General features: G+C 44.7%; 1 protein-coding gene across 4 annotated transcripts in view; it reads left to right on the forward strand.

Annotated features, from left to right (window-relative positions):
* KIF6 (kinesin family member 6) overlaps positions 1-9,397 on the forward strand; it is a 269,446-nt gene extending 260,049 nt beyond the window's left edge. For all 4 annotated transcript variants that reach the window (XM_039528268.1, XM_039528269.1, XM_039528270.1 and 1 more), the window contains 3 exons: positions 2,885-2,974; positions 5,437-5,543; positions 8,205-9,397. In XM_039528268.1, coding sequence (XP_039384202.1) covers positions 2,885-2,974; positions 5,437-5,543; positions 8,205-8,221 — 214 coding nt within the window. In that variant the 3' untranslated portion in view covers positions 8,222-9,397. The remainder of the gene's footprint in view (positions 1-2,884; positions 2,975-5,436; positions 5,544-8,204) is intronic.
* The last annotated feature ends 3,820 nt before the right edge of the window (positions 9,398-13,217 follow it).

Consider the following 13,217-nt stretch of genomic DNA (forward strand, 5'->3'; position numbering starts at 1 on the left):
TAGACTTAGTGCAAATGCAACATGTGAACAGCTCCTAACAAGTGTCATATGAGGCTGTTAAAAGCAGCAAATCCAATCCATTCAAAGAAAATTAATTTAGTCACAATGATGAAAAACTCTGCAATGGGGAGAAAACAGAGAAAGGCTGATCATCTCTCCATTTCAGACTGAAAAAGGTCTATGAATATCTCAACAAACCCAGAGTGAAAATATAGTGGAAAGGGGAGAGCAATATGAAATACAGAATAAAAGAGACTATTTTACTAAAAAATATACCTGATGAAATTCCCAAAGCATCAGAAAAAGAATGCACTAACTTATCCACACTGTTGCCAGCATAAAGCTGTGAGTTAATTGCAATTGTGTGGGTGGGTCTGTCTGTCTGTCTGTGGCATCCTACAAACTCTGTAAAACATCTTAATTTGTACATTTCTGGCTCAGTACTCCTTGACTGCTCCACTCCAGAACACAAGGATAGTATTCAGTTCATCCTGGTGGATGGGCATTCCCCGATTCCTCTCTCACATTGGTTTTTATTTAGGAAGTTTATCAGATTCTTGTATTTTCAACTTTACTCATTGGATATTTAGATTAACTGCTAGTGAAGGATGGAACTGTTCACATGTTGCATTCGCACTGAGTCTAGAAAATTTTGGTTCTTATACAGATCTTCTCAGAAGCTCTGGAGGGTTCCCTTCTCCCATTTCTGTCTCTGTTTCTGTTTCCAACTCAATCAGATCTTTGTCTCTTAACCTTATCCAATCCCTTTTGCTTCACCCAACTCCCTTTCTCCAACTCCAACAGACTCCATGGACATCCAAATCTTTCTCCTTGACCTCAACAAACCCTTTAATTCTCCAGCTTTGTCCTTGAAGCCCCCTACTCTCAATTTACATTCCACAGGAGATAATCCCAGGTCCTGTGCGTTCTCTGATGACTTCTTGCCTGCTGTTGTCTTCACATTTCGTTCCCTGGGTTGCAGGAGTCACTCGCTGTATAGGTATTGTGTGAAACTGGGGAAATATTTTCATGACATTTTTGTAGCGTTTTCCATTTTGCCCATTTTTCATGCTCTTGAAATGTCACATTTCTGAACATTTGTGGAGATTATAATGTGTCTGCGGAAGAAGAGCTCTGTGTAGCTCAAAAGCTTGTCTCTCTCGCCAACAGAAGTTGGGCCAATAAAAAATGTTACCTTACCCACCTTGTCTTTGAGGAAAAAATCCTTGGTTGGTGAATTTCCATTTGAGCTCTAAAAGTTTGGGGAAAAAGACCACGCACAAAACTGAAGTCACTAAAAATGCTCAAATTTCAAGCTGTTTGAATCTTGCTGCAAAGATTTTCCCCCTCTACACAGAATACCTTGCACCTTTCAACTCCACAGAAACCCTGTAACCTACAAGATTTGAAATCGGCAGCTTGACCTGTCTGGGCCATCCAAGACCCTGTCAGAAAGGAAGCTGATAGTTTTCTAATGCAACCCAAATAAACCTCAGGTGTGTTTAGAGTGAAAACTGTAGGGAACAACTTTCAAAAGCACCTAACTGATATAGGAGCCTAAGTTCCATTTTCAAAAGTGACTTAGGAATTTAGGAGCCTAATTCTAGTTGGAAGTCAAAGAGAAGACTCCTAAGTGCCTAAGTCACAGCTGAAATTGGGACTTCACCTCTAAGTCACTGAGATGTTTTTGAAAATTTTACTCAAGGTCTGAAGTCCTGTACTGATCTGATAATGTTCAAGAAAAGTGGAACTCCTTTGTGCCTAGTTATTGCATCACAGTAATAATACATCACACATTACCCATTCTCTTGAGGCCCTTCTAACACCCAGACACAATGGGGTGAGCTAAGCATGAAGTATTAAACATTTAGTGAAAGCTGCATTTTGTATTTAATTAATTTAAAGTGAGTGTCATTTCAATGCAGTAGGCAGATACCAATGGTATAGGACTTCAGGAGTTAAAGGGAAATGTTCAACCCCATAATCTATGAGCTTCTCATTTGAATATAACTTACACTCTTGGGCACAGTATATTCTGCAAAACTGAACCTGGCACGATGTAACACAATAAAATATTAGTAATAAATTTCTTTCCTTTTTCAAGTTCTCTGCCAGAAACATCAATTCATAAGCCAAAGTGAATGAACTATTGCAGGGTTAAAAAAGCGGGAATACACCAAGCCCACCACCTAGCGGAAACACACTGCTCCTGAATAACACCATGTTGTAATTCTCTCTTAGTATTGGCATAGGAAATACTGCTGCATATACTTACCCATAGACACAGGAAAGCTGCTGAACAAGGGGATATTGACATCCCATGACAGAAATCTGCCTTCCTAATTGAGAGATTCCTTGATAATGGCATCTCTCCTTTTGCAATAAGCATAGCTATGATCAACAAGCCAGATCTGTAGGTCCTCACTCCGTTTTTATCCAGTCTCCCTTTGATTTCAGTAATAATTTTGCCTGAGTAAAGGCTGAGTACAAACTGAGTTGAAGCCTCAGCATTTGGCTCAGTATTAATTTAGAGATTAAAAAAGTTCACAAAATGTATTTCTAAAATACACCAAAATGCTCCATCGTGAAATTAAAACTCCCGCATAGAAAGTGAAATGGTGCATTGTCCTCTGATTCTTTACCACCTTATTTGCCACTCTAAAACAGTAGGTCCTAAGAGTGCCTTTTTGTGGTCATATTCACTATGCAAGTGCCATCATCACATAAGTTGGATAGAGAATTTCCTTCTTCCTGAAAGCAAAAGATGTTTTTAGTAGTTAAAACAAATACATTCTAAAAACCAGCTTCATTGTAGTCATTTCAGATGTATCCAGACGTTTCCTCCAGACTAACACTTAATTATCCCTCCATTTTCCACCTCTAGTTGTTCAGATACCAGTAGAGTCAACCCCAATGAAGATCGTGGTAGGAAAAACAACCTGAACAGGCTCAGCAACTCAACTTCAGATACAAGGTAGGGAGCATGTTGGTGCCATTCAGAGGGTAAGGCAGGCTGGCATTTTGTCTCCAGTTCATTAGAATCCTGAACAATCCATTGTCATCTCTCTGTGTCTCTTAATAACATACTGAAGCTGCTCGTTTTGAATTTGACTTTATAATTAAAGGCGAGTCTATGTCCTCACTTATACCCCGTGCACCCATATTGAGAGGTGACTCCCCACCTTTCATGCACTTCCTGTTTGACTGGAGGCAGTTTTCTGCTGGTTCATATTGTGAAACCTATACCATAACAACATAAAAGGCCCTTTTTATGTTCTTTTGTTTTTAAATGGGGATCTTAGAATTTGTAGACCAATGTAGGATGCAGAGACCCTAAAATCAAGAGATCCATAATATTTTTCACCACCATGATTTTCCCCTGGTGTGGATGTTAAAGCAGGATTTTTAGTAGAATATTGCTGTGTGTATTTCCTTAAGACATTCACAATCTCCGTTGTGCAAATTATGCCAGTAACAAGTGAGAACAACAACCCCGGTGTCTGTCAGGCTGGATAGTGAATATTTGTATTGTTTTCTCAAAGGAGGCATAGCTGCCTTATGCTCAACGAATTTGTTGGCAGAGGCTACTGAGATTTTTTGGAATCACTTTTGTTTATGTTCACTCCTCACCCTCCACCCCCCCCAAAAAAACTAGACATAACCCTGCTGTGCTTCAAGTTTAACACTTAAGCCATTTTTACACTTATAGCCATATCTAAGAAGATGTGGTTAGCATTTATTTTTATTTATTTATTTGCAACAGGAAAAAGAGCAGAAGGTATTTTCCTCAAATTTTCCAAAATAATCCACTTTTGGGACAGAGGCAAAGCATGGAAAATTTCTTCCCAAAAGATCAGTGTTTCAGAAATGTGGTTGTGGGTGTGTGAGAAAGATAGAAAGGGAAAACAGGTTAAAAAGGAAGTTAGGCATCACCTGCTCTTATGTACTGTACGTTTTTCACTGTTAACACTGCTGCTAATCAAAATTCAGCAGAAGGTACAGAAAAGTTAACTTTTGTATGAATTAGTTACTATACTGTGCTGAATAATTTCTTGATAATGGCTGCTTTATGGCCTGCGTCTGACCCCGTGAGATGCTGCACAACAGTAATTCCAGGTCATAAAGGAGGACGGTGACTTTCATGTGACAAAGTGTGTTGTAATCTGCTTCCTTAACTGAGAATATCTGACTCTCCCCTAAGGTCCTCAGTTTTTACTCAATCCTTATAGTTTTTATAGAGATGTCTCCACTAATAGCTACTAGAAAGATCATCCTAAGAAATAATGCTCTGTTGGAGTTTTAGAATATCCTTGTTAATTAGATAAAAATAGACATTTTGTGGAGTTTGTAACAATTTCTGTACAGTTGCCATTTTGGTTCTGTGCCAGCAGACTACTACTTACCAGCTAGAGATTTAATTAGCAGCACATGGACATGCATATCAGACATCTGTTCTATATCAGCCAAGATTATATTCTGCATCATAATTACTTAAGTGCTGTAGAGAAAACCAAAATTAGAAAAGAGTTTTTTAAAAAGTAGAATGTCTCTATAATCATGATTCCTCTCCATATTTTTATTGTGCTTTGATTATGATAGTTTCTATTTGGAAAATGTTAGTACTGGTAGTAGTAATTTATTATGGTACCAGTTGTGGACTAGTTCATCTATAAACCAATGTGAAGGCATAGGGCCAAATCGTCAGCTGGTGTAAATTTACATCAGTGGAGCTATGCCATTTTATCCTAGCTGAAGATCTGATCTATGATCTTTGTGTCAAAGAATTTATAATGTAAGGCCCTGGCTTAACCACATGGGCACAGGGACTCAATGCAGGATTGGGACTTAAATAGGCAAAAAGATATTGCAGTAAGCTGCTGTTTATCCCCTAGACTTGTCCTGGTTGCAGTGACTTCTGGCAAATGTCATGAACATCATATGATCCACAATCTAGTTCTACATGTACATCCATGTTGACATGCTATTCCATGGAATGCTCACTCAGCTTGCCTCTAGATTTGTCCCATGCTAATAGCAGCAACAGTTCTGTAGCAAAGAGTCGCATTGCACAGATGCACCCATCATTTCTCTAGTAACCTCATTGCATTATTTAATTCTGCTTGCCAGTAATTTTCTGTGGGTTGACATTAAAATATTTTTTAACCCTGTGTGTGTGAGGGGAAGGCATGTAATAACTAAACAGGCTGCAATATGTTAGAATTATGGGAATCCAGGTGTATTTTAAAAGCATATACAGATCAGAAAGTTAAAAAGCCGTGGGCTTGATTCTGCCCTAACTTAGGCTGGCTTCTGCCAACATAACCTCAGGAGAAAGCCCTTAAATCTATCGTTTTTTCAAACAGAAAAAAAAGGAGACGGGACTAGAGAACATAGAATCAATCTGTTTACTCATCTGAATATACCTGCTTATTTCAGGACCCTCCAGAGTTCAAGTTCATCTATCCCACTCACTGGAGACAGCCAGACTGATGCTGACATTCTGGCTTTCATTAAAGCCAGACAGAATCTCCTGCAGAAGAAAGGTAAACCCTGCTAAACGTACTAGGCCAAACGGAGCTCTTTGATACAGCAGTAACGCATATATCTATATATCAATGCTAATATAAATCCCCTTTGGGTATTTGTCACTAAATCAGAGGGTAAGAGTAGTCATAGGTGAGCAGTAAATTTCAGTCTGCAGTGTGAGTAAATAAAACTGGCAGTAGGTAGAAGGCACACAGGAGTGGCTCCCAGAGGCACCCAGAGGTGGCCTGGAAGTAATTCATCACAATAAAGACAAAAGTTTCTTCTCTGTTTGTTGGTTTTTTTACAACAGTTCTTAATGACAGTAGCAAATTAGAGAGAAGATGAAAGCATCAGTGATTACTGAAGCAATAACTTTCCATCACCACTCAAGTGCTGATGACAGCATTACTCTGCAAGCTATCAGCCCCTGGCAGATGGTGTTAGCGTTATCAGAGAGTGGTGCTTTACTATCACTCTGCTTATCAGGAATAACTCTCAGGTAAATACACACAGGCTGCAAATCCAGCCACCTTATGCCCATCCAAAGCAAACACTCAGCACACTTAGGCTTTGGGTCCCCTTTTGTCTTAATTTAGCAAGGCTGTTGTCAAGCTTCTTCTGGAGACGTTAAAGTTGAATTTGTAGACAGCTCACCTACGAGCCAGGCTACAGAAAAAAAGAAACATTTAAAGCAAACATCTAAGGCTTTTAGAAGGTCCATGATTCATCCCATTTATAACATACAAAAAATGAACTTTGAATTACAAGGGCGCAATTTGTCATTAAATCATTTCTGAAAGCCCATCAAGATTGAATCGGTCAGCTGCCTTCCCTAACCTTCTTGTTATTTGTTTATAGGTCATCACATAGCATCATGTGTGGATCTCAAAGAAGGCTAGGCATTACCAAAACTGATAAACTTCAGTTTCAGGCCCACCTGTGTCTGAAAGAGACTCCTACAGAACAGAGGGTGGTCAACACATTTTAAACTATGCTCAAGTTCAGTTATAAACACTGTGGAGCTAAGTGTGGTACCACGTGCATGATGCTTACCACAGCCAGCCTGGCAGTGCAGTGTAGGATGACTTAGAAGGTGTAGTGTGACTTACAGAAGTGTACAGCCTGCCAAGCACTGTACATTACAGTATATGCACTGGGGCCTAGCAAAGTTCCTAGCCAGCAGATTGTCCACCAGGTGCAGTAGATGGGTCCCTCTTTGAGCTCCCCTTCGAAAGCCAGGTGGAGGCCTCTGTTCACTTCTCATCCAAGCCCAGCACACCCTTAGTACACAGGATTGGATTTGGCCCTAAATTATTTCAGTTCTCCGCATCCCTCAGACACACCCCCAGACTTTCTGAGAGCCACCAGTGCTTCCCAATGCAAAGGAAGTCTTAATCACACATACATTCAGGCTAAAGGCAGTAGACAATAGTAGTGACTGTTGCAGTAACTGTTCATGGATTAACTAACAGGATTTTGAGAGCAGCTGGGCTTAGGGCAAAGGAAAAGAAGAGGGTCCCTAGCAGTGCTCGTTAGGTAAAGAAATCTCAGGTAAAGTTCAGAGGAAGCTGAGTGGGCAGGAAGAGGGAGTTGCTCAAAGTAGGTGCTTTGGGAAAGCAGACAATAATAATAACTAGCTCTTAGATCTCAAACACTTGGCAAAGAAAATCAGTATCATTGTTCCCATTTTAGAAATGGGACAACTGAGTCACGGGGCGGTGAAATGACTTGCCCACGATCACCCAGCAGGCTAGTGGCAGAATCAGAGATGGAACCCAGGTGTGCTGAGTCCCTGCCCAGTGCTCTATCCACTAAGCCATACTGCCTACCCAGAGTCCAAACCTTTTTAGGCTTATGCATTCAGTAAACATTTGAGCTCTTTTCCATAATGGTGCTTTCTCCAAGGCTGTTCCATTTCACTCATGGTGCTTGGGTTTCTTCATGGGAAATCCCTGCAGGTGACTCCAGCAGAAAACATTGTCTGAGCCAAACCAAAGTCTGCTAAGGCGTGGAAGATGTCATCATACTTCCTCTCCCTTCCTTCAATGCTTGAAACTGCTCCATGATATCAATGGCCCAGAAACACATCAAAGGCTCTGCTTTGTATTAGCTGAAAAGAAAGGATAAAATGTGTGCAGAGGCCAATGGTGTGGAAAACAAGTTTCATAAATAGAAAAAGCATCAGCGTGGGAATGCACAACATCGTTAATGAAAGTAATACAGTGGAAAATGGCCTCTTTGAAGGGGTCCCAGGGGGAGATTAGTTAGGCACTCACAGATCATTGCCATTCATGTCTCTGAGCTTTACAAACAGACATTAATTAAAGCAGGCACACATGCAGTATTTTACGCTCGTTTGGATACCTCTCTGTTCGTCAAGCCGCCTTGGAGTAGCTTGCTGGGGTTGCTAACATTATCATTCTTGAAACGTGGCAACACAGCTAGTAAAGTTACTTACAAAGGGCTGCTCTGTGAGCATAAACATTTGTTTCACCCTTCATTCTTGGAGTAGCGAAGTGAAAACAGTTGGAGGTCAATGATATGTTGGCCTAAAACTCTTGGATTCAACCCTCTTCTTGCCCTGCATCTGTTTTTGTCTGTGGAGTAGCCATTGATTTAAAATTGATGACAGTGTCTTGAACTACAGTCTGATTAACAGTGTCCTTATCTCCTTTCAGGCTTGGGGAACAAGTGAATTTCTTGTTGCACTCCAATACTCCCTCTGTAAATGAAGAAAAATGGACAATTCAAAAATCTCTCCTCTTCTCCCACCTTCTCTCTTTAAGAACCAGGAACAACTCACCACTTTGGGTCTGCAGCTTGACTGAGAAAAAATGAATGACTTGTGTATGTCAAACCTGTACAATCAAATCTTCAGCATGGACAAAGATCAAGCACAACTGAAGCAACTAGACAGGAAAAAAAATTTGTTTATTGGGAATGTTATGGTTATTTTGTAAAACATCACAATTAGCTAGCACTTTTTAAAACCACTTTTCCATCACAAGTAAAACATTGCTTTGCTACTGATGCAATTTTTTTTCTCTTTTTCTGATTGTATTTTGGAAGCCTATGAATAGAGTTATATGAAATTCAATAGTTTTGTCCACAGATGTTTGTACAAACATTGTTGGGTTTGATTCAGGTGGGTTTCACAGTTGTGCTGTGCAAAAATAGTAAATATTTGGTTCATGAAATTTAGCAGTTTTATTCAGGACCATTGACTAATGCCAGCACATTACTTTTATTGTTTTGTTTTGTTTTTTGTGAGAAAGGCAGTTTTCATACAAAATGCCTGAAATTTTGAGATCACGTATTATAATATGAAAACTGATCTGCATTGAAGTGAAATTTCATAAATCAGAGTTTCCAAAAATTTTAGGTCTTTCACTTGGATACATTAAATTTCATGTAAAAATGTATCATCCCCAAAATGTCCAGGTTTAAAAAAAAACAAAACAGTGATATCTTGCAGGTGTAATGTAAAATCAAGGCAATTTTTGCAGAATCCAAACAAAATATGAAAATGTAAATGTAAAGTTTTAATGTTTTGTTGCAAATACTGTTCTTTGTATAACCCCATTCTGCAACCCCATGTCTCACTTTCAGTTTGAGATTCAAGCAAATCTAAAACATAAAAGCAAAATTTAGTTTCTAAAATGTACATAGTTTCAGACTGAAACCACCGCGTTTCATGCTATTGAGCAACTTGCAGTGATGAAATCTGAAAGCTCTTTGTTATTCATGTACAAAATACAGATAACTTGATTGGTAGGAGTCGTGTATTCTTTAGGGCATAATCTTCAACTTCAAATGGTACTAAATTTTGCAGCAACTGAAAATTATGCAACAAATTGGAAAATACTCAAAGCCACAGGTTTTCATCAAATAATTAAAATCTGATCAATAATGTAATCTGTTATTTTAAAAAGCTGTGTATTTCCATGCATTTCAGTTTACTGAAAAAATCAACATGAGTGCCACAGAAATCAGTATGTTTTGTACAGAATTTAGCAAGCATCAACTGAACCGGGGGTCAAGTCCATGGTTATTCATCGTCAGTGAGGAAGCAAGTGGGTTGAGGTTTTGTAGCAGAAAGGACATAGTTCTTCCTGCTCTGGAGGACCCAAAACACTCCTTTTTCTGCAAAAGCCTTTATCCCTCATCTTCCTGGAAATGTTACTCTACACACAAAAACACCCTATTCTGGCTGCTGGCAGTGGGTGTGGTCTCTGCCCCCTCTCGTTGGTTCCTGGGGGCGTTGGGGAAGAAAACTGTTTAATGCACTGTAGCAGCTGAAGACAAGGAGAAGAGCCAGCACCTTGTGATCAGCCAGTTCTCCACAGATCACAGTTTGGGAACCCCTATATTAGAGAATGCATTCCACAAGCCATTCCTCTGCAGGGCTTCTCTTGAGCAGAGAGGGACAGTCATGCTGAATTAATGTTTATATGTTTGACTCCAGCAGGGCCACCAAACTGTGGTCATGATGGGATAGCCTAATTTTGGCAATTAATTGATCTTTGATTATTAGCAGGTAAATATGCCCAATGGTCTGTGATGGGATGTTAGATGGGGTAGGATCTGAGTTACCACAGAGAATTCTTTCCTGGGTGCTGGCTGGTGAGTCTTGCCCACATGCTCGGGGTTTAACTGATTGCTATATTTGGGGTCGGGAAGGAATTTTCCTCCAGGGAAGATTGGCAGAGGCCCTGGAGGTTTTTCACCTTCCTCTGCAGCGTGGGGCAGGGGTCACTTGCTGGAGGATTCTCTGCACCTTGAGGTCTTTTAACCATGATTTGAGGTCTTCAGTAACTCAGGAGTGGATGGGTGTGATTCTGTGGCCTGCATTGTGCAGGAGGTCAGACTAGATGATCATAATGGTCCCTTCTTCTTCGAGTGATTGCTCCTATGCATTCCAGTTAGGTGTGCGCGCCGTGCGTGCACGGCTCTTTGGAAGATTTTTACCCTAGCAACTCCGGCGGGCCGGCTGGGCGCCCCCTGGAGTGGCGCCGCTATAGCGCAGGATATATACCCCAGCCGGCCTGTCCGCTCCTCAGTTCCTTTTTTCCGCCCGTGACGGCCGTTGGAACAGTGGAGCACAGCTTAGCTGACCTCCACTTCCCTAGCTACTCGTAGTTTTCTCTCGTTCTGTTTATAGTTGTAGTTAACTCTGTTTGTTTGTAGAATAGTATAGTGTATTTATTTCACAGGGTTCGGGGTTTATCCCCTTCCCCTCACCCGGTGCCGGGTCCGATGCCCGGTCCACGGGGTTTTCCTAATGCTCGGCCGGCCACAAGCCGCTGCCGACAAGAGATCTTCTCCTAAGTGCCTCGAGGGATCTTACCTCACAGATAAGTGCCGCATTTGTGAGGCCTTTAATCCGTGAACAAAGGGGAGCGGGGCTTTCGTTTTAAACAGCTCCTGAGGGAGGCAACTCTTGCTCCTCCGCTCTCGGCGCCGAGCGCTAGTTAGTTTTCAAGGCGCGCTCCCTCGGCACCGGATCGCCGGTACCGCCAAGGCCTCCTGGCACAACCGTCGCTGGCTCAGACGTACACTCGGCATGGATCCCTCTCCTGGAGGATGAAGAGGCACAGTATCCTTGCTGCGTCCGAGCCGCCGCCTCTGCAGCCGAGCGCTATGCTCGGTCGGATCGTCCGGCACCGGTGTCTGCCGCGGCACCGACAATACCCGCACCATTTACTCCGGCCAGGCAAGAGCCGTCGAGTCCGGTGCTGGAAAGCTCCCACGTACGGTCCGTGGTCGAGCTCGCTCTGAAGCTGCGTCCGAGATGCTTGCTCCGCAGCCGAGCGCTATGATCAGTCGGATCGCCCGGCACCGATGTCTGCCGCGGCACCGACAATATCCGCACCTTTAACTCCGGCCAGGCAAGAGCCGTCGAGTCCGGTGCTGGAAAGGTCCCCGGTACGGACCGTGGTCAAGCTCGCTCTGAAGCTGCGTCCGAGCCGCCTGCTCCGCAGCCGAGCGCTATGCTCCGTCGGATCGCCCGGCACCGATGTCTGCCGCGGCACCGACAATATCCGCACCATTAACTCCGGCCAGGCAAGAGCCGTCGAGTCCGGTGCTGGAAAGCTCCCCGGTACGGACCGTGGTCGAGCTCGCTAGGAAGCTGCGTCCGAGCCGCCTGCTCCGCAGCCGAGCGCTATGTTCAGTGGGATCGCCCGGCACCAATGTCTGCCGTGGCACCGTCAATATCCACACCATTAACTCCAGCCAGGCAAGAGCCGTCGAGTCCGGTGCCGGAAAGCTCCCCGGTACGGACCGTGGTCGAGCTCGCTCTGAAGTTGCGTCCAAGCCGCCTGCTCCGCAGCCGAGCGCTAGGCTCCGTCGGATCGCCCGGCACCAATGTCTGCCGCGGCACCGACAATGCCCGCACCATTAACTCCGGCCAGGCAAAAGCCGTCGAGTCCGGTGCTGGAACACTCCCCGGTACGGACCGTGGTCGAGCTCGCTATGAAGCTGCATCCGTCGTGCGAGCTATGGTCGAGCTCACTATTCCCTCCACGCCGGAGACAGTGTCCACGGCGAGGGAGCTGATTGCACCGACAGCATCTGCGCTGCCTCAACCCCCGGCCCCCGGCACCGCCGGTGCGGGTTACATAGTCGATGGGCAAGCCTGCCTTGATCAGACCACCCTACGTCGGCACCGCAGAGCGGCACCGTTCAGGGTCGCGGTCCCGCGGATGTTCTCGGTCCCGTCACCGATCTAGGTCTCGACGCCGCTCACAGTCTCGGCACCGTTCTCCATGTTGGTACCAGTAGTACTCGCGGCACCGGTCAGCATCCCATTCGCTGGTCCGGGACACTCAGCACCGATCCAGCTCCCGGCACCGACCCAGACACCGGGACGCCCGTAGCTACTCCTTATCATCGAGCCTCGCACCCTCGGTCGACCGCCCAGCGCAGCTTCGGTGGCAGGTCCCGTTCTCGGTACCGGTCTGCCTACCGGTACCGATCCCTGGTGCCGCATCGAGCGACGTCAGTTACAGACGGAGACTCTACCAAGAGCTTTCAGCTCCTCCAGGGCCACCCAGCCACGCATCAGTGTCGTCCCGTGCGGACACTTCATATGCGTAGCACTCTGTTTTCCGATGTGCCCTCCAGAGTCTTCCAGGAGACCTATCAGTGGTCATTCTGGACGCCTTGGGTGTACTACCACGCCAGAGGCATACCGGTGATCCCATCTCGCTCCGTTCCCTCAGAGCTCAGGGTGCCAGAGGTGACAATTAGTCGTCCCCGTCCGACCGGTACAGAGCAACCCCCGGTTCGGCACCGGGCTCCCAGATCCCACCGGATCAGGAGGTCGTCCAGGAGCTCGAGCGCACACGGGACCCGCTTGTCCCTGGCCTTTCTTCTTCCTCCTCCCCAGATGAGACGGGGGCAGGAACATACCCCTCCGGCCCTCCTCTAATCGAAATGCGACCAGCCCCTAATTCCAAAGAGGCTGGGCGTGTGGTCTTATGGGGCCGTAAGATGTACCCGGAGGGGGCCCTGCAACTTCGTGTAGCGAACCAGCAAGCCCCGCTTATCCGCTACTGTGGGTGGCGGTGGGCAAATTTACAGAGTCGGTTCTTCGGAACTCCCGTCAAGAGTTCGATGCCCTCCTGCAGCAAAGGACGGAGCTGGAGAGAGCTTCCCTCCAGGCCTCGTTGGACGCAGCTGACTCCGCT

The sequence above is a fragment of the Mauremys reevesii genome, linkage group 3 (genome assembly GCF_016161935.1).
Source record: "Mauremys reevesii isolate NIE-2019 linkage group 3, ASM1616193v1, whole genome shotgun sequence".
Lineage (NCBI taxonomy): Eukaryota > Metazoa > Chordata > Testudines > Geoemydidae > Mauremys > Mauremys reevesii.